This window comes from Octopus bimaculoides, chromosome 13 (assembly GCF_046866305.1).
Source record: "Octopus bimaculoides isolate indiv1 chromosome 13, ASM4686630v1, whole genome shotgun sequence".
Lineage (NCBI taxonomy): Eukaryota > Metazoa > Mollusca > Cephalopoda > Octopoda > Octopodidae > Octopus > Octopus bimaculoides.
In genome coordinates this window covers 9,667,879-9,690,378 of record NC_142940.1, presented here as the reverse complement: position 1 = coordinate 9,690,378, position 22,500 = coordinate 9,667,879, and the positions used below count along the sequence as shown (strand labels likewise).

The following is a 22,500-nucleotide window of genomic DNA, read 5'->3' as shown; positions in this document are numbered from 1 at the left end:
ATATGTATGTATGTATACATCTCTCATGAGAACTTTAGAAATTAATATTCATAAATATGTTTATATATTTATGTATGTATTCATGTAAAAATTGTAATGTAAACCATTTATATGTATGCATGCATGTATGTATGTGTATATATATATCACATTTATGCACATGTAGAACATATATATACAAAAAGAAACTATAAATCATACATAACACACACACACACACACACACACACATATCTATAAAACATAGAAAGCGTGTATACATATATATAATGTATACACATACATATTTGTGCAGATCCATGTTTTGTTAATGTATATATAACGTGTAAAATGCATACATATATGTATATATGTGTGTGTAAAATATGAAACAGACATGATATCTGTGTGTAATTGTGTGATTGTACGTCTATACATGTATGTGGGATACTTACATTACAAAAACATACTGATATATTATACACATGCACAAACAACACATACATATATATTTCATATATGTATGTATGTATATTTTAATATATATATCAATATATATATATATATGTGTGTGTGTGTGTATGTATGTATGTATGTATGTATGTATATGAAATGCATCACAAGCGATAAATATACTTGAAGTGGTTTTGCTTGCTCTCCAGGCTGCTAACTTGGCACCTTATTTCACTCTTTTACAAGTTATACTCATAATCATCATCTCAGATGAAAGCTCTGAGTAATAAAACCTCTGAATATGTATTTATGTACTTGCAAGAATGTCTTATTGGTTTCTATGAGGATTTTCACAGACAGCGATCAGGAGGTTGTTAAGCTTTATGAGTGTAGTAAGGTTGTCGTAGCGTGTCGGGTTTAATATGCAAGTGTTATACCCTTGCCCTACCAAGCAGAAACGACAACAGATTGAATCTTCTCATAGGATCTGTTTTCGATATGTGCCATTGCAAGGACCAATTATTTTGTTTTCTTTTGATTTTTAACTGACATAAATCACAGGTGTGGCTAGGTACAAATGTAGGTGTGTGGTAGGAAGTTTGCTTCCCAACCACATGGTTCCGTGTTCAGTCCCACTGCATGGGACTTTGGGCAATGGATTTGGTGGACAGAATCTGAAAGAAGCCTGTTGTCTGTGTTACTGTCTTCCTGCTTTGGCTAGACCTTAGCAAACCTTTATAAGCAGAGATAATTGTACTCCAGTTTTTTGTGACAGTTTTTTTCTGTGAGACCAGGTTCAATTGGATTCTGAAAGCTATGATTGCATGTTTAGTTTATGCACTTTGTGCTTTGTGTTAGGCATTTATGGAATTATTTTATGCTCCAGGAATTTGCCAGATCGTTTTGCTTATCAGTTTTAAAATAATTTCTATGTCACATCTGGGTCCAAGGTTCGAAATCCAAGATTCGAAAACCAAATTTATGAAACCAGATTTTATGACATCCAAATTTTCGAAATCCATGTTTTGAACACTGAATTTGGGAAGCCAGATTTTATCACATCCAAATTTTCGGAATCCATATTTTTTGAAAACCAAATTTGTGAGGCCAATTTGAGTCAAACCCAAATTTGTGAATCCAGAGTTACGAATTCAAGTTTGTGAAATCAAGTTGGTGAAGCCAGGTTTCTGACTCCGAATTTCCGAACTATATATATTACCTTTATAAATATTTTGACTGCATGTCTAGTGTAGCATTAATTTATTTTTGTTCACATATATATTTGTTTTGTATGTAGGCTGTTTTTATGCTGACACTTAATTGTTGTTAATATTTTACAAAAAACTTCATGGTGTGTTGTTGTTTTGGGTTCACCCTGTCTTTGTTGGTTGTGTAAATTCAAGTTATGGCCACCAGGTCGTAACAATACACACGGATATAAATCAATTAGAATTTGCACAAACACTGGACAAGATGTTTCTTGATGTTTGTGATTTTGTTGTTTCATATTACCTGCAGTGCCTGGACCAAAATGGTCTTCTGTTGGCAAACAGGTGATCATAAAAAAGATTAAATTCTGTTGTTAGATTCTATTAAATTTTGGAAATGAAAATGAAATGTAGTTTAGTAAACTCTGACTTTATAATCATTCAATGTGTGCATACATTTTTGAACGACACCTGTATGTATGTATGTATGTATGTATGAATCTATAAATAAACAGACTGTGTATTTCATATCTCATTACAGAACCTGTTGGAGAAGAAGGAAACCTTAGCAGTGTTGATGATCCTAGTGGTCTACAGACAGAAACGGTTCCAAACAAATCCAGCAAAATAAGTGCACAGTCAATCTTGGGACCACACTTAAGCAGCTCCAGTAATTTATCTGCACCTAAACAATACAAAAGCAAAGGTATCTATCATTCTGTTTGTGTGTGTGTGTGTGTGTGTCTTAGAAATTTCCAATAGCTGAGGATTAGCATCACGCTTTGAAACTTAAAGTACTAAAGGAATTTGAATCAAACTGTTTCAATCCATGCATGTATCTCCCAAACGCTTCTAAAAGCAAACTTCGTTTGTTTGTTTACGTTCATCGTAATTTGAATTTAATATATATCATCATCATCGTTTAATGTCCGCTTTCCATGCTAGCATGGGTTGGACGATTTGACTGAGGACTGGTGAAACCGGATGGCAATACCAGGCTCCAATCTAAATTTGGCAGAGTTTCTACAGCTGGATGCCCTTCCTAACGCCAACCACTCAGAGAGTGGTTATATATATATATATATATATATATATAAAAAATATGTCATCCTTGTTTTTTTCATCATTTTAAAATCTAGCAAAACTGTCCGATGAACGGGAACGGGAAACTCTGAGTAACAGTCTTTTGTTATATTTCTGCTGCTTTTAAATAAAGCATATTACTCTACCTCTGGTATTTGAGTACTCTTTTTTCCACCTTGTTGCACATTTTATGTGCTTACTCTGGTATATATATATATATATAAAGCAATTAAGAGTATGAAGACCGGGAAAGCCCCCGGCCCATCAGGAATCACTGCAGAGATGCTCAAAATATCTGGCAGTGTTGGCTATAGCCTAGTCACCCGTATTACGAACCAGGTGATACACGAAGGAGTCATACCCTATGACTGGTGTAGCAGCATCATAGTCAACTGCTACAAAGGTAAAGGGGACGCTTTAGATACAAATAATTACAGAGGCATCAAGCTGTTAGATCAGGTTATGAAAGTTACAGAGAGGGTCATAGCCCAACTAATTAGGGAGCGAATCAATTTAGATGAGATGCAGTTTGGGTTCGTGCCAGGTAAAAGCACTACTGATGCCTTATTTCTAGTGAGACAGTTGCAAGAGAAATACCTAGCCAAGGATAAACCTCTGTACCTGGCTTTCGTTGACATGGAGAAAGCCTTTGACAGGGTCCCCCGATCCCTTATCTGGTGGTCAATGAGGAAACTTGGGATAGAAGAATGGCTAGTGAGAGCTGTGCGAGCCATGTACAGAGATGCGGCCAGTAAGGTGAGGGTTGGAAATGAGTACAGCAATGAATTCCGGGTAGAGGTAGGGGTCCACCAAGGTTCCGTCCTCAGCCCCCTATTATTTACCATAGTCCTCCAGGCAATCACAGAGGAGTTCAAGACAGGTTGCCCCTGGGAGCTCCTCTATGCTGATGACCTTGCCCTAATTGCGGAGTCACTATCAGAACTAGAGGAGAAGTTTCAGGTGTGGAAGCAAGGTCTAGAACTGAAGGGCCTTAGAGTCAACCTAGCTAAAACCAAAATCCTAATAAGTAGGAAGGTAGATAAAACACAAACCCCTTCAGGTAGATGGCCCTGCTCAGTATGTAGAAAAGGAGTAGGTAGTAACTCTATAAGATGTACCCGGTGCAAGCTATGGACACATAAGAGGTGCAGCAACATCAAAGGCAGGTTAACTAGCAAGTTAGTTTTTGTTTGTGGCAGATGTTCAGGTGCAATAAAGACTGCAAACAAACAGGAAACAACTTCTATCTCATTCCAGGGTGAAAAACTAGAGGTAGTCGATAGCTTCCGCTATCTGGGCGACCAAGTTAGTAGTGGGGGTGGGTGCGCTGAAAGTGTAGCTGCTAGAATAAGAATAGCCTGGGCAAAGTTTAGAGAGCTCTTACCCCTGCTGGCGACAAAGGGACTCTCACTCAGAGTAAAAGGCAGACTGTATGACGCATGCGTACGAACAACCATGCTACATGGCAGTGAAACATGGGCTGTAACTGCTGAGGACATAGGTAAGCTCGCAAGGAATGAAGCCAGTATGCTCCGTTGGATGTGTAATGTCAATGTGAATACCCGTCAGAGTGTAAGTATCTTGAGAGAAAAGCTGAACATTAGAAGCATCAGTTGTGGCGTGCAAGAGAGACGATTGCGCTGGTATGGACATGTGGTGAGAATGGAGGAGGATAGCTGCGTGAAAAAGTGCCACACCCTAACAGTTGAGGGAACCCGTGGAAGAGGTAGGCCCAGGAAGACCTGGGCTGAGGTGGTGAGGCAAGACCTTCGTACATTGGGCCTCACCGAGGCGATGACTACGGACCGAGACCTTTGGAAATGGGCTGTGCGTGAGAAGACCCGGCAAGCCAAGTAAGATCGTTGCCAGTGCCCCTGGACTGGTTCTTGTGCGGGTGGCACATGAGATGCACCATTTTGAGCGTGGCCGTTGCCAGTACCGCCTGACTGGCTCCTGTAGGATTTTCGAGCGAGATCGTTGCCAGTGCCCCTGGACTGGCTTGTGCGGGTGGCACATAAAAGACACCATTTCGAGCGTGGCCGTTTTCGTGCGGGTGACACGTAAAAGCACCCACTACACTCTCTGAGTGGTTGGCGTTAGGAAGGGCATCCAGCTGTAGAAACTCTGCCAAATCAGACTGGAGCCTGGTGTTGCCATCCGGTTTCACCAGTCCTCAGTCAAATCGTCCAACCCATGCTAGCATGGAAAGCGGACGTTAAACGATGATGATGATGATGATGATATATATATATATATATATATATGTATATATGTGTTACTCAGGCTGAAAAGCAGCTACAAATGTCCAAGAATTGTTTTTTAATGAATATATATATATTCAGCTTGATAGATTTTTCTTTGAAAATTATCTTTCATATAATAAATAAAATTGTTTTCCAATACATTTATAGTCAGGTGTTTAATGAGCTGCTCTGCAGATATGTATTCAATATGAATTTAATATTTCATAATTTGTGTAAACCATATGTAGCTAATTGAAGCATAATAAATATCAGAAAGCAAGACTGAATGCATGTAAGAACAATTTTGTTTTATTTCATTCCAAATTACGAGATCTAAATATTTTAAGTTTTGTTCTTGAATTTCTTAAAATGATTTGAAAAATGTATAGAAATTACTAGGTGTAAGTGTAGCTTTGTGGTTAAGAAGCTTGTTTCTCAACCATATGGTCTTGGATTCAGTCCTACTGCTTGGCTCCTTGGGCACATGTCTTCTACTATACCCCTGAGCTGACCAAAGCCTGGTGAGTGAATTTGGTAGACAGAAACTGAAAGAACCCTTGCCCTCATTCTTGTTAACTCTTACTCTCTTTCTCTCCCTCTCTCTCTGGCTGGGTAACCATAGACCTTCTCTGCAGCAAGACATCTTTTTCTGCTTCTTTGTCACATTCTAATCTTTCATCATCTGACAGAAGATGACCTCCTCCAATCCCTCCTCCCTTCTCAAAGACTCTTTGTCTTGGGTAGTCACTTGGTGACCCTGCCAGTATAAGTGCCACTTAAAAAGCAACCAGTCCACACTGTAAAGTGGTTGGCATTTGGAAGGGCATCCAGCTGTAAAAACCATGCCAAAACTAACCTCACCTGTGCTAGTGCCATGTAAAAAGCATTCGGCCCAATCTTTGGAGTGGTTGGTGTTAGGAAGGACATCCAGCCATAAGAACCATACCAAAACAGACACAGAACCATGGCACAGGCTCCTGCCTGGCCAGCTCCTGTCAAACCATCCAACCCATGCCGGCATGGAAGGAGGACATTAAATGACAACGATGATGATGTATGTGTGTGCTGTGTTCCCCACCACTGCTTGTCAACTGGTGTTTGTTTGTTTATGCTCAACCCTATCACTTAAAGGTTCGGCAAATGATCAATAGAATAAGTAGCAGGGGTGGGAGTGGGGTCAATGTTTTGGACTAAACCCTTCAAAGTGGTGCCCCAGCATGGCCACAATCCAATGACAGAAACAAGTAAAAGTTAAAGAATAGTGTGTTGAGAGGTAAACCATTTATGGAAATAAAATCTGTGTAAATCAGGGTGCCTGGAAGAAATCTGCATTTCCAAATGCTGAAACTGGTTAGATTCAAAGTATGTAGTTATCATCATCATCATCATCATCATTTAACACCCCTGTTTCCATACTGATATGGGTTGACTGGTTCAACAGGGATTCACAAGCTAGAGGGTGGCAGTGAACTCCAATATCTGTGTCAGCATGGCTTCTACTGTTGGATGCCCTTCCTAATGCCAACCACTTTATGGGGTATACTGGGTGTGTTATTTATTTATTTTTTTCACAGGTGTGGCTGTGGGGTAAAAAGAACAGGTTTTGATGGGCACTGCTTTCACAAAAATGAAACAAAGCAATTTCCTGTTTTAACTTTTGTTACCCCACTTGCTCTGCTCTGACCTTTCTCTCCCATTTATTTACCTTTTACCTCGTCTTTTCCCTGTCGTACACTCACAAAATTTATTTTATTGTAGATAATGTAAAAAAATCTCTACGGAAAACACGCAAGTCCTTTTTCCCATTGTCCACCAAAATGGAGCAACGTGGCCGAGAAAGCACTCTGAACGACATAGTTAATCTTGCAAAGAAGACATACGGTAAATTTTAATTGTATTCGGTTAAATGCTTTACTCCATTACCTTTGTGTGTTTGTATTTTCATGCTTATGGGTTTGTGTCCCCTTGCTTTCATATTGTGTGATGGTTGTAAACGAGTGTCACTGTCATACAAGTGGTGTCGTTTTTAATCATCCATGTCACAGGGTTGCAGGGAAACATTACTGGGCTTGGAAACAGATGAAGGTCGGTAACAGGTGAATGTCTGCAACAGGAAGGGCATCCAAATGTAGAAAATCTGCCTCAGCAAAATCTGTTCAGTCCATGGAAGAGTGGACATCACAGCAATGATGATGATGTTGATGTATCTATATATATATTTAAGCTGACCTGTATATGGAAACTCTGTTTAACTCTCCACTTGTTACCATGTACCTAAGCTAACAAAATTGTCCATCAAAGTTGGCTTCATTAATAAATCATTATAAGGTGGGGGTGTTCGCAGAATCGTTAGCATGCTGGACAAAATGCTTAGCAACATTTTGGCTGTCTTTGCATTCTGAGTTCGAATTCTGCTCAGGTCAGTTTTGCCTTTTAATCTTTTTGGGGTCAATGAAATTAATACCGATTCAGCATTGGGCATCAATGTAGTTAAGACCCATCTCCCCAAATTTCAGGCCTTGTGCCTATATTAGAAATGGATGAAGAAATCACTATTCATTGTGTAGCAACTGGAATGGCAGGCATACATGCATACTTCCATACATATACATTTATCTATTCAGCTATAAAAAACAATTTGCTTAAACAGTTGAAATGTTCACCTATGTGAAGGGGTTAAAAGAAGACTTTAACACCACCATGTTTCTATAGGAAAAATGGATATAAAACAGTGACAGTTGAACTTGACAAGTCAATTAATGAAATAAATAATCAAAATTAAATAAAACCATCTCATTATGCTGGTTACTTACTAACTTGATGATATTGTCTATTTAGTTTTTCTTTGTCACGTTCTATTCAATATCTCATTTTTGTCTCCATTTTGTAAAATTCTACCCTCAGAAGTGTGGAAGAATAAAAAAAAATGTTTTAAAGACATGTTAAGTTTTGCAACATTATTTTTTTAAATAATTCTTATCACATTTGTTTCAATAAATAATGGAATAATTAATAGCAGAATTATTAGAGGAATGAAAAAGTGTTAGTTCTTCTCTCTCGTTTGAAACCTGATCTTTGTAATTACTTTTAAATGGTGCCAAGTATGTTGTTGTTGCTTTTTTTTTTTTTGCAGATTAATCATCTGTATATGACATCCACTTGAGTTTATATCATATTCTCTACCTGGTTTTATGTCTTCATTGTAGACAGAAGTCAGAAAAAGTGATAGATAGGTAAACAGACAGACAACACATGCATGTGCACACACATGCAGAAGTGTACACATATGCACTAGCATACTTAACCATTACATAGAAAGAGGAAGCTCTTGCAGTCAGATATGTAAAGTTCATTCACACTTATTAAATGGTGTGGTGTATTTATTTACCATGAGATTAAAACTATCTGAAGTTTCAAATAGTCCCTTCATTAATCAAACTCAAAATTGTATGTGTGGTGTATGTGTGTGGGTGTATGTGTGTGTGACTAGATGCAGGTGTGGCTGTTTGGTGTACAAGTTTGCATCCCATCCACATGGTTTTGGGTTCAGTTCCTCTGCATGGCATCTTGGGCAAATATCTTCTGCTATAGCTTTAGGTTGAGTAGAGCCTTTTGAAGAGATCTGGCAGATGGAAATTGAAAAATGCCTGTCATTATATCATCATCATCATCATCGTTTAATAATCCGTTTTCCATGCTGGCATGGGCTGGACGGTTTGACAAGATCTGGCAAGCTAGAGAGCTGACCAATTGTCTGTTTTGGCATGGTTACTTTGGCTGGATGCTCTTCCTAAAACCATTCACTTTACAAAATGTACTGGGTATTTCTACATGTGTGTGTGTGTGTGTGTGTTTGTATCTCCTTGTCTTGACTCTACATGATAGTTGTCAGTGAGCCATAGAAGCAGTGTTCCAATCTTTCATAAAACCATGTCTGGCCATGGGGAAATATTACCTTACTTAGAAACAGGTGAAGGTTGGCAACAAGAAGGACATCCAGAAAAAAACATATCTGGTCAAGAGGAAATGTTTCCATGGTTGGAAACAGGTGAGGGTTGGTGACAGGAAGGACATAGGATTGTGGGAAATCTGCCTCACTGCATTCTGTTTGACCAATGCGAGCATGGAAAAGTGGACATTCAAAGAATAGGGATTATGATTCATGTTTAACTTGGTTTGTATGACTGGGGATCCTTCTTAAAACCAGCCACTCTATTGTAGGCAATGGGTGCTTTTTATCATGACACCAGCATAATTGGGGTAACCCTGTCCTCCATACGTCTCTGCTCACTTGCCAACCTCTTTACAGGGTGAGAAGCATGAGGAATGGTAAAGGCTTGAATGACAGTGATAAGAGGGGTACATGATAAAGAGAAAGGAGTAAAGAGAGTACTATCAGTTTTCTAGAATATGTTTGTTCAAGGCAGCATGACTGAGAAGGCAAAGAGATGACAGAAGTCATATTATCATCTTCATCATTTAATGCCTGGTGGTACATAAAAAGCATCCACCACACTCTTGGAGTGGTTGGCGTTGCGAAGGGCATTTAGCTGTAGAAACCTTGCCAAATCAGATTGGGGCCCGGTGCAGCCTCCCAGCTTACCAGTTCTCAGTCAAACCATCTAACCCATGCCAGCATGGAAAGCAGACATTAAATGACGATGTTCCATGCTGGCATGAGTTAGATGAGTTCGACAGTTTTGATAGTATCTGATGGGTCTAAGGACTGCATCAAGTTCCAATGTCTTCTTTGGCCTGCTTTCTACAGCTGGACACCTTGAGCCAACCAATTTACAGTGTATACCGAGTGTTTTTTTTTTATTTTATATTTTTTCTATGTTGCTCGCACCGGTGCAATTCACAAGAGGATGAATCTGGAAGGAGTGAGCTTTATGCTAGCTGGTGAGGGTTAAGTTATGAGAGAAGGGGATGGGGCAGGGCAGGTTCTTGTAGAGGAGCTGTTATGACTACTCGTGTTTAGGAGAGATGGACGATGAATTAGTAGTAGTTGCAAAGAGAGAAATAATAGAGATGAAGTGTCCAGGTGACATGTCAAAGTATGATTCTGTGAGTTTGTATATATGTGTATATGTATGTATACATGTATAATACATATGTATGTATGTATGTATGTATATATATTTATATATGTGCATACACACTTTTATTATGGTTGAGAAGCTACTTCAGTGACAACTTGAAGGCCAAGATTTTCATGCAAATATATTTATCCAACTTATTATAGCTTCTCAGTTGTAATAAAATAATAAAACTACTCTATTTTGTGTACTGAGTTCTATTTCCCCTGTATCCATAAACATTCCTTGATGTCGATCAAAAGTGCCTTTTTCACTTTGTGATCTACACTTCGCTAGTAAGCAATAGAATAGCTAGCTGTCCCTCTTGGGAACTGAATGACGGATATATTATCTGCTGTCTTCATATCTTCGATGACAGGTAGAATAAGAGAGCCCTTATTTGAGAGAACAGGTAAGGGTTAACAACAGGAAGGGTATCTGACTGTAAAACAATGCCTTGATGCTATATTTGTCTAAGCCATGATAGCATGTTTATATGGATATGAAATGAACAAATGAATATATAACACACACACACACACGTGACCGCGTGTGTATCGTTGGCGATTTTCTTTCTCCGTCTTCCCTTTTTGGACTTCTTCTATATTTCTGATGAAGAGCTCCGCTCGAAACGTATTTCTACAAACTGCTCTGTATGTATGTATGTATGTATGTATGTGCATACGTACATGCGTAGGTACATACGCGCATAGGTGCATAGGTAGGTAGAAAGAAAGAATCTTTCTCTGTATGACATACTTACATTAACATGTATGTGTTTTGAAAAGCCAGAAGTATGTTATGTAAGAATTTTACTATGGAGCTGCTTTTGTTGCATAATTCAAATATATATGTGTGTGTGTGTGTGTTTATATTTGTCCCCACCACTGTATATTATAACCAGTGTTGGTTTGTTTACATCGCTGTAACTTATCCGATCAACAAATGAGACCAATAGAATAAGAAGTACTAGACTTGAAAAAAAAAAACGTAAACACTGAGTCAATTTGTTTGACTAAAACCTTTTCATGATGGTGCCACAACATGGCTGCAGTCCAGTGACTGAAACATGATAGAAAAAAACTATAAAGAGATATATTTCTCCATTATGTTGCTTCTATTCTTAGTTTCGTAGCAGCTGACTGGAGTGTTTTATTTATGAGCAGATGCTTCAATTTTTTTACCTTTTTTTCTTTTTGGCATTGCTGCAAATTGTTCATGCAGTTGTTGGTTGCACACTAAGAGCTCTTCCAATATCTACAGATTCTATCTCTATCTTTGAATCTCCATAACTTTCTAATTTAGTTTCTAATTTTAGAAACATTTTTCTAGATTATTTTTTTTTATTCATTTCTCCCCCCCCCCTTATTTTTTGGTGCACACTAATAGTTCTGGTGCACAGTGCAACATTTAGTTGTCATTTTGCAACAGGTATAAATCAAGAAACAAATATGAACAGAATGAAAATTGTAAGGATGACTGCTTACCACCACTTGGTTCAAAACCAAACGGTAAGAAAAAACTGGTTAGTTTTGAATCTGACTGGTTCTCAGAATTCTGGTATTCAGCTGCTCCGTTACGATTTCTGTTCTTGCTCTTCTCTACTATCACCCATTTGTATTTATTTATTTGTTCCAGTTTATTATATAATCTATGTTATCATCATCATCATCGTCGTTTATCGTCCACTTTCCATGCTAGCATGGGTTGGACGATTTGACTGAGGACTGGTGAAACCAGATGGCTACAACAGGCTCCAATCTGATTTGGCAGAGTTTCTACAGCTGGATGCCCTTCCTAACGCCAACCACTCCGAAAGTGTAGTGGGTGCTTTTACGTACCACCGGCACGAAGGCCAGTCAGGCGGTACTGGCAACGGCCACGCTCAAATGGTGTATTTTACGTGCCACCTGCACAAGAGCCAGTTCGGCAGCACTGGCAACGATCTCGCTCGAACGTCTTTACAAGTGCCAGGAAGGCGATGCTGGGCACAGGGACCATCACGATTTCGCTTTCACTTGCCCCAGCAGGTCTTCGCAAGCCTAGTTTCGTTTCCAATGAAGGAGATGACGTTGGCATGGGTGCCTAATATCATAAATCAGACTATGGAATCTGATGTCCTCCCGACCCTGACCTTGTCAGCTTCTGTCAAACTGTCCAGTCCATGCCAGCATGGAAAACAGACTCAAATTGATGATGAAGAGGAGGAATAGATGCAGGTATGGCTGTGTACTTAAGAAGCTTACTTGTAGTTAAGAAGTTTGTCGTCTTGGGGTTCAGCCCTGCTGCATGGCACCTCTAGGATTATGATTCATGTTTAGCTTGGTTTCTATGGCCGGAAATCCTTTGTAAACCCAACAACTCTACTGTATGTGATGGGCGCTTTTTTTTTTTTGTCATAATTCAAGTGGTGTTTCCCCCCCCCCCCAATCTTCCATGGAAATATGTTCAACTTTGGGGGAAATATTACCTTGCTTAGAAGCGTGTGAGGATTGGCAACAAGGCAGACATCTAACCTAGCAAATCTGCCTTCACAAATTCTGTCTCACCCATGCAAGCGTGGAAAAGTGAACGTTGAACGATAGTGATGTCAGTAATTAGACTGGCTTTTGAGCGGGAACTGTCTTGGCTCTGATGATGTCATACAACTCTGAACCCTAAACCCCTCGACCAGTTTGCTGTTCTTCTATTATTCTATATCTGTAGTTAACTGTGGTTCCACATTATGCTGTTATTATATCATAAATCCAATTTTCATTCATTTATTTTCTGTACAAAAATTTTAAAAAAAACATAAATAAATTAATCAATAAATATTTCTAATGTTGTTGATGTTGCTCTTGTTTGGTTGCAAACCAAGTATGGTCTCTCAGGGGTTTTAGAAAAAAAGTCTTAACTCTGCAGAATTTCTTTTGAGAAGGAAACCAATTTTACAATAACGGCCATTTCTTGTATTCCACTGGTTTGGTTGTCCTTCTTCCTGATTCTCTATCATGAATCACTGTAATCATCATCATCATCATCGTCATCATCATCATCATCTCTGCTGTCAGTAACTATAGTACCACCACCACCACCACATCACCATCACTTCCATCTTGAGTGTAAGCAGCATCACCTGCACCACTATCATCATCGTCACTATCACCCTCTGTCAACACCGGCACTACTACCACAAAAATTGTCATCGTCATCATTGCCTCTACTTTCAGTACTGCCATCACCACTTCTGACCCAATGTTGGCAGCACCACCACTACTTCTACCACCACCACCACTACTTCTACCACCACCACTATCACAACCTCTACCACCATCACCACCACCATCACCTTCACTACCACTACCACCATCGCCACTACCACACCACCATCACCAACCTCACCACCATCACCATCATCACCTTCACCACCACCATCACTACCACACCATCACCAGCACCACCACTATTATCATCATCATCATCACCACCACCACTACCACCACCATCAACATCTTCGATCGCTACCACCATCACCACTACCACCGTCACCACCACCATAACTACCACCATCGCCACCACCACTACTACCATTACCACCGTCACCACCTTCACTACCACTACCACCACCACCACCATTACTACCACCACTACCACCATTACTACCACCACCACCACCACCATTACTACCACCACCACCACAATTACTACCACCACCACCACCATTACCAACACCACTACCACCATTACTACCACCACTACCACCATTACTACCACCACTACTACCCTCACTATCACCACTACCACCATCATGATCGCCACTACTACCTCCACTACCACCACCACCTTCACCACTACCGCCATCACTATCATCATCATCTCAATCACCACCACCAGCTCTCACTCATCATCATCATCATCATCATCATAAATGGTGGAAACAAACAAATAAATGAAGGGTGGGGGGGCTCTCTGTATGCACGAATGAGACAAAACCCTGTTTCCCCCTTGCGTTTAAAGCCTCCCTTGATTACGCTCTGCTGGGGTTTATTGTTCTCTTGGAGAATTCTTGGGAAAAAATACTAAGAACTCCTTCCAGGATTTACTCAGTTTGTATTTATCCGTGAATTGTGAAGGAAAGGAGCAGGGTGGTGGGGGTGGGGGGTCTCATTTGGAATCTATTGATGATGTACTGGAATGGGAAATATTTATCCTCACCAGCACTCCCCCATCCTCTGTGGAAACAGGATCCCCTTTCGGACACAGCCATCCCTACCTCTGTCTACTTTTGGACATACCTGTATCCACTCATATAAGGCTCTCTCTCTCTCTCTCGTTCTATCTTCTTACACCCCCACTTTCTTTCTCTCTTTCCTTATTTATAAATCTTTTATACTTCTCTTTCTCTTTTTTATTCCATTTTCCTACCTTCTTTTTTTCCTTTTCTTTGTGTTCTCTCTCTCTATCTCTCTCTCTCTCTCTCTCTTTTTCACACATACAATCTCCCTCTTTCTTTCATGAACATATAACACAGTCTCTCTGTCTCTCTTTTTTCTCTGTCTCTCTGTCTCTCTCTCTCTCTCTCTCTCTCTCTCCCTCTCTCACACACAATCTCTTTTTTCTCACACATATCCTCTCTCTCTCTTCACTTTATATCCCTTTCCTGTTTTCCCTACCTCTCTTTCTCTCTCTCTCCCTCTCATACACACACACAATCTCTTTTTCTCACACATTCTCTCTCTCCCTCTCTTCACTCTATATCCCTTTCTTCTTCCCCCCCCCCCTCTCTCTATCTTTCTAACTACCCAAATGTCTCATTCTCTATCCTCACTCTCTGCTTTTCATTTTCTCATTTTCCTTCTCTCTTTCTTTACTTTTTTCCTTCTTTATTTCTCTTTCTCTTTCCTTTGTTTCCCACTCTCTCCCTCCCACACTCTTTATTCTTCCTCTTCACCATCTTCCTCACCTCTCCTTTTCTCCCACCTCCATATTCTCTCTCTCTCTCTCTCCCCCTCCCCTCCCCTTGATGCTTTGCTGCCTTCATCTCTCTTGTTCTTTCTGTCTCTCATTCTCTTTCGGTGTATTTGGGTTTATGCAAATATATCTGACTGTCTCCACACACACACAAACACACTTAAATTTATTCATTCACAGACACAAACTCATACATTTGTACATAAATGCATACACATACCAACGCACCAAAAGTTACGACTTACACAAGAGAATGGGTTTTTTCCCCTCTTTGTGTGTGTGTGCGTGCGTGTGCATGTGTGTGTGTGTGTGTGTGCTAGATAATGAAAATTACAGCGGGTGGTGAGACTTGGGACCATCCAAAGCATTCCAGCTTGGAGAAATGGACAGAATTATTATTATTATTATTATTATTATTATTATTATTATTATTATTATCATCATTATTATTATTACACACACACATAGGTATATTGTGAGTATTTGGTTATGTGTGTGTGTGTGTGTATATATTGTGTGTCTATTTATGTGTGTATATATATGTGTGTGTATATATATATATATATATATATGTATGTATGTGTATTCATGTATATATGTATGTGCATATATGTGTATATATATATATATGTATTTATGTATGTATATATATTTATATAGGTGTATATATATATATATATATATATGTTTGTGTGTATATGTATATATATATATATATATATATGTATGTATATATATATATATATATATATATATATATATGTATATGTATGTATATGTATATGTATGTATATGTATGTATGTATGTATGTATATATTTTGTGTGTATGTATGTATTTTTTTCTCTTTACTTTTCCTCTACCAACCTTGCAAATATCCCACCCCTCCGTGGGTGATACCCCTATGGCTAGGGACCTCATTACAGTTACATAGAAAATTAGAAAGAAAAGAAAGAAAATCTGCCAACATCTTCTGAAGAGAGACAAAGAGAAAAGGAGAAAGAGTGAAGCAGTTGTTAGTTTATTATTGTTAGTTTTGCTTGTGTAACTAAAATATATTACAATAAGTCCCAATTCTCATTCAGATTACATCAGTTCAACACTGTAATTATTATTATTATTATTATTATTATTATTATTATTATTATTTGTTTATTGTTGTTGTTTCATTTCTGTGCTTCTGTTTAAATATACTCAGTACTCCTCACCATTCTTCCATTTGCTCCAGACACTACCAGTACTACTACACCAACTACATACATATATATGTGTGAGTGTGTGTGAAGGCACATGGCTCAGTGGTGAGAGTGTTGGCTCGCAATCATAACGTTGTGAGTTTGATTCCTGGACCGGGCTGCGTGTTGTGTCCTTGAGCAAGACACTTCATTTCATGTTGCTCCAGTTTACTCATCTGTAGAAATGAGTTGCGACGTCACTGGTGCCAAGCTGTATTGGCCTTTGCCGTTCCCTTTGGATAACATCGGTGGCTTGGAGAGGAAAGGCCGGTATGCATGGGCGACTGCTGGTCTTCCATAAACAACCTTGCCCGGACTTGTGCCTTGGAGGGTAACTTTCTAGGTGCAATCCCATGGTCATTCATGACCAAAGGGTTTGTGCCGCTGGACTGGCTCTTGTGCAGGTGGCACATAAAATACACCATTTTGAGCGTGGCTGTTGCCAGTACCGCCTGACTGGCTTTCTTGCCAGTCAAATCAAACCATGGCAAATCAGACTGGAGCCTGGTGTAACCTTCCAGTGTGCCAGCCCAGTCAAACTGTGCAACCCATGCCAGCATGGACAATGGACATTAAATGATGATGATGATGTGTGTGTGTCTCCTTGTCTTGACAATACATGAAAAGTTGTGAGTGTTACTGTCATACAAATGGTGCTTGTTTCAAATCATCCATAAAAAACATGTCTGGCCATGGGGAAATATTACCTTGCTTGGGAAACAGTTGAGAGTTGGCAACAAGAACAGCATCCAACTGAAGAAAATCTTCCTCAACAAACTCCGTCTGCTCCATGCAAGCATGGAAAAGTAGACGTTAGAATGATGATGTTGATGATAACCTGTCTGTCTTTATACCAGAATCTGAAAGTACAATGTCTATTTTATGACCAAGTGGGTAAAGGCTAAGAAAAGAACCATTTAATATTACCTGAGTCTTACAAATGATAGCTGCTGTAATTGTGTTGTTAACAGCAGCCTTGCTGTTCAGGAGTAATTTTTTCTAGTCTTTCATTGTTTTGCTGGTAGCCACTATTATAATGTAAATCCTGTTGTCACTATGTTAATCCTTTTCAATCTGATAGCTGCTGGAAACAGTTATAAATTAGCTATTACATATATCTCTACTGATTTGTATAAATCATGTTGACAATCAGTTAACCCTTTTAAGATTCCAGCCTTTGGCAACATTTTCGATTGACTATTAATACATAATTTCTCCGTCAGTAAATCCTATTGTTAAATTGCTTTCATGATTTGCTGTACACTTAATAATGCTATCTATCTATTTTTCTGTATACCTGTCTAACTCTGTCTGTCTGTCCGTTTGTCTGTCTGTCTGTCTCTCTCTCTCTCTCTCTCTATATATATATATATGTGTGTGTGTGTGTCTATATGCCTTTCTGTCTGTCTGTTTCTATCTACCTAACTCTGTCTGTCTGTATGTCTCTGTTTATCTGTCTGTCTATATATCTAACTCATGTGTCTATATGTCTGTCTAATCCTGTCTGTCTGGCAATCAATCCATCCATCCATCCATCCATCCATCCATCCATCCATCCACCCACCCACCCACCCACCCACCCACCCAAAACTTTCTATACATCTATTTCTGTCTCTTTAAACCATATGTATAAGGGACAGCAGAAATAATATCTGTAAAACCATCTTGGTAACGCTTGTATGTAGTGGGGGTGGCTTCTCCCCACGGTCCAACTCATGCCAGCATGGAAAATGGACATTACATGATGATAATGATATTAACTTTGAAGCTTTTCAGAAGTGGCTTAGCTAACATATATACATCCTCCTCATCATCATGTTTATCATCATCCTCATCATGTGGTTTGCAAGGTTAAGCCCACTTCAGTAGGGGAAAATGGCCTTAACCCTTCCTGTGCTAATCAAAGTTTTGCTAGTGATGTAACATGCTAATCATATGCACATCAGTTCTTAGAACCTATTTTCTATGGACCAGTAAAAATGAAATGTATGTACTATGTCATATGAAATGTGGGAGCTTTCTGAAAGTACCTCACTATCAAAAAAACGAGTAAATTTGGTTCCTGCATTTTGAGTGTGCATGCATGAAACTGAGTGCACTCGGTACTTGTACAGTTAGGATTAAAATATTTGTTGTTGTTGGTACAAATCATTTATCTTTCTATTCATGCTTTGTTCTGAAATTTTTCAAACTTCCTATGATTTGTAGCTAGGTCTTGTAAAACTTTTGGCTTTAAAACAGACTTCAGTGGTGGTGGTGATGTTGGGAAGGTGTCTGTTTTCTTTTGGTGTAAAAATGTAGAAAATTTTTGCAAGTGAAAGGTTTCAACTATTTCCATTAATTGAAGCTCTGAAGAAAGACAAATATTTGGATCCAAGGCAATTATATTTCACCAAAGATTAAATCGTCAGTGCATATGTACGTCTGCTTTTGCATGTATCTATGCATATGTACGTGTGTGTGTGTGTTTGTGTGTCTTCGTGTTTGCATATGCACATGTGTGTGTCTGTGTGTATGTTGTTCATTAACTCTGGAATAGGAATATTGTATAAATATTTTGGTATGGAATTGTGAGGTTGGAACAATGAAAATTGAGATTGCTATAATGAAGTCATTGAACTATTGCAGACAAATCTAGCTTGTAATTAAATATTATCCAACAAGGCATAGTTTACTGTGCAGGTAGAATATTAGTGCTCAACCACTAACTACATATATTATGATCATTTAACGAGATACAACTGTCACTCAATACATTGTGGATGTCAGGTAAAAACTACACTATCTTAGAGAAACAGTTTACTTGCTTGAACCTCAATGACCAACAACAGATCTCATTTTCATACGATGGAAACTTAATTTAACCCCCTTGATAGCAACCTTACCTGACACTGCCCCAGGTTCTATGACGCAAATTTGTTTTTAAGTGATCTAAATTATAATCTTCTGCCAAAATTCTTATGTCAATTTGCTCCAGGCACCAGCTTAATAATGAGAAAAAAATTTGTTCCCAAGTTTTCCATTATTTTAAAAATAATTTGAAACAAGGTAGTATGTGTTAACAGAAATATGATAACAAAGTGTTAAATGAAAATTCATCATCATCATTTTAATGTTTGCCTTTCCATGCTTGCATGGGTCAATTGGAGTATATTGGGGTAATTTTTTTACAGATGGATGCCCTTCCTGTCACTAACTCTCAACTGTTTCCATGCAAAATAATATTTCTCCATGGCCCGACATGTTTCCACAGAATGTTGGAAATAAATGACACTGCTTGTATGACAGTGACATTCATTTACAACTATCATGCAATGTCAAAACACAGAGAGAGAGAGATAGAGAGAGATGTGCACACACACACGGGGCGTCTTTTAGTTTCCATCTACCAGATTATTTCACAAAGCTTTATCTAGCTTGCCCAAAGCCATGCTTTGGAACTGAACCTGACACCATGTAGTCAGGGAGTAAACTTTTTAACCACACAGCCACACCTGCGCTTTTTGTTTTTATCTGACTCTACCTATCTCAGTCTGTTGAGTTAATTACAGGTACTGCTGTCTACCAAATTCTTTCACAAGGGTGAGATCATCCTGGGGCTATAGTAGAAGACATTTGCCCAACGTACCATACAGTGGGACTGAACCTGAAACCACGTGGTCGGAAACCAAACTTCTCAATCCCATAGCCATGTTTGAACCTATTTTTATATTTTAATTTTTTTCCGTTTTTAGATCCTGATTCCATCACAGAACCTTTAGAATTTCATCTTGGATTTTTCTTAGGACGGAGAGAGGCATACGAACTGCTTAAAATAGAAGGTAGGACTGTTACAGATATTTTTATTTCATTTTATTCTTTATTTGTCTATTTAGGAATGTTTTTGTTGGATTTTGTTCTTTGGTAGCAGGTGGAAAGAATGGTACAACAGAAAGAAAGAAAAGTTGCATTTTCAGGCAAATTAAATGGAATATTGGTCAACCTTATCTCTATCAGACCTGGGATCCTAAGCAAAAAAAATTAATAGTTGCATAACACTTTTAGCACTTTCATCTCTTTTTGAGATGTTCTTCATGAATGATTTATTTACAGAAAATTCATGCCTTTTACATATATGTCTGTGAGTGAGTTGAGAAAATCTGGAGATGAATTGGGAAGAGAATGTTCTTTGTTATTTTGAATCTAGATGTGTCTGTGGTGAATTTTTGGAGGTTTGGTTAGAGAGAGAGAAAAAAAAATCTAACCAAGCTCCCAAAACACACACATCTGCCCTCTCTTTCTCTCTCTCTTGGACAAGTGTTTTCTACTATAGCCTTGGGCCAACCAAAGCCTTGTGAGTGGATTTGGTAGACGGAAACTGAAAGAAGCCTGTTGTATGTGTGTCTTTGTATGTATTTATGTGTGTTTGTGTCGGTGTTTATTCTCCATCACCTCCTGATAACCAGTGTTGGCATGTTAATGTCCCTGTAACTTAGTTACTTTCGTTGAACTGCTGATAGAATAAGTACCAGGCTTTAAAAAAAAAAAGTACCAGAGTCGATTCATTCAGCTGAAAAAAAAAAGACTCTTCCAAGCAGTGCCCCAGCATAGCCACAGTGTAATGACTGAAACAAAAGATAAAAGAACAAGTAAAAATAAACAAACGTAGATAAGAGCAAGCTGTAATCATCATCGTCAGGCTAGCAGTGGGACTGAACTCAGGAGCACATGGTTGGGAAGCAAGCCTCTTACCACACAGCCACACCTGCACCTATTATTCAGACTGATTAAAATTATCAAAGCTCAAAAGGCTTGCAGGAAAGTAACTTTTCAGTGGCAAAAGGGGAACATTTTTTTGTGTTCGACAGGAACATTTAAAGTCTATTAATTTGAATTGTGTCTCTTAAATACAATTTCCTCTACTTTCCATTGTACATTTTATGTGCTTCAAATATTGTTGTAGCTGAAAGGAATTACATCTCCATAAAGCAAACAGCACAGACATAAAGATCGTATCGTATTGACATTCGTGAGATATAAAGAAAAACGTATGTTGAACGATTATGATCTTTGTTCACTGAAGCTTATTCTTTATATATATATATATATATGAATGTGAATATATATATATATATATATATATACATATATATATTGAAAAATGTAACAGGTGACAAAAGAAAGGAAGGAAAAATAAAATCCACCAAAACTTCAGATGAGAGATTTACACTTTGTTAATTAATATTTTTTCACAGTGTTTGGTTTTTATTATATTTCTCAACATTATAATGATACAATGTTGAATGAGAATTGCTTGTCTGTTTGTCTGTCTGTCTGTATGTATGTATGTACATATGTATGTGGCTGTGAGGTTAAGAAGCTTGCTTTGCATCCATGTGGTTTCTGGTTCAGTCCCACTGCATGGCACCAAGGGCAAGTGTCTTCTTTTACAACCCCATGCTTTGTAAGTGAATTAAGTAGACGGAACCTGTGTGGAAGCCCCATTGTGTGTGTACATGTGTTGGTGGGTGTTTGTGTTTGTTCCCACCACTACCACCATCACTAGATAACCAGTGTTGGTTTGTTTACAGCCCAATAACTTACCAGTTTGGCAAAAGTTACCAACAGAATAAGTAGCAGTCTTTAAAAAAACATAAGTACTAGGGTCAATTTGTTTGATTTAACCTTTGAAAGTGCTGCCCCAACATGGCCACAGTCCACTCACACGGCTTTGGTCAGCCCGAGGCTATAGTAGAAGACACTTGCCCAAGGTAGCACGCAGTAGGACTGAACCCGGAACCATGTGGTTGGTAAACAAGCTACTTACCACACAGCCACTCCTGCGCCTATATATATATATATATATATATATATATATATATATATAATCGCTGTGTCTTTGTCCCTTGCCGCTTGGTTTGTTTACATCCATGTAACTTAGTTTGGCTAATAGAATAAGGATTGGGCTTAAAAGAATATGTATATATATATATATATATATATATATATATATATATATATATATATATATATATATATATATATAATATATATATATATATATATATATATATATATATATAATATATATATATATATATTTATATATATATATATATATATATATATATATATATATATATATATATATATATATATATATATATATATATATATATATATATATATATATATATATATATATATATATATATTATATATATATATATATATATATATATATATATATATATATATATATATATTTATATATATATATTATATATATA

At 38.1% G+C, this 22,500-nt stretch overlaps 1 protein-coding gene across 2 annotated transcripts in view; it reads left to right on the top strand.

Moving 5' to 3' along the window:
- Positions 1–20,874, top strand: part of LOC106875942 (gem-associated protein 5) — a 134,597-nt gene extending 113,723 nt beyond the window's left edge. For both annotated transcript variants that reach the window (XM_089361465.1, XM_052972568.2), the window contains exons 16-18: positions 2,182–2,346; positions 6,725–6,847; positions 19,966–20,874. In XM_089361465.1, coding sequence (XP_089217591.1) covers positions 2,182–2,346; positions 6,725–6,847; positions 19,966–20,138 — 461 coding nt within the window. In that variant the 3' untranslated portion in view covers positions 20,139–20,874. The remainder of the gene's footprint in view (positions 1–2,181; positions 2,347–6,724; positions 6,848–19,965) is intronic.
- The last annotated feature ends 1,626 nt before the right edge of the window (positions 20,875–22,500 follow it).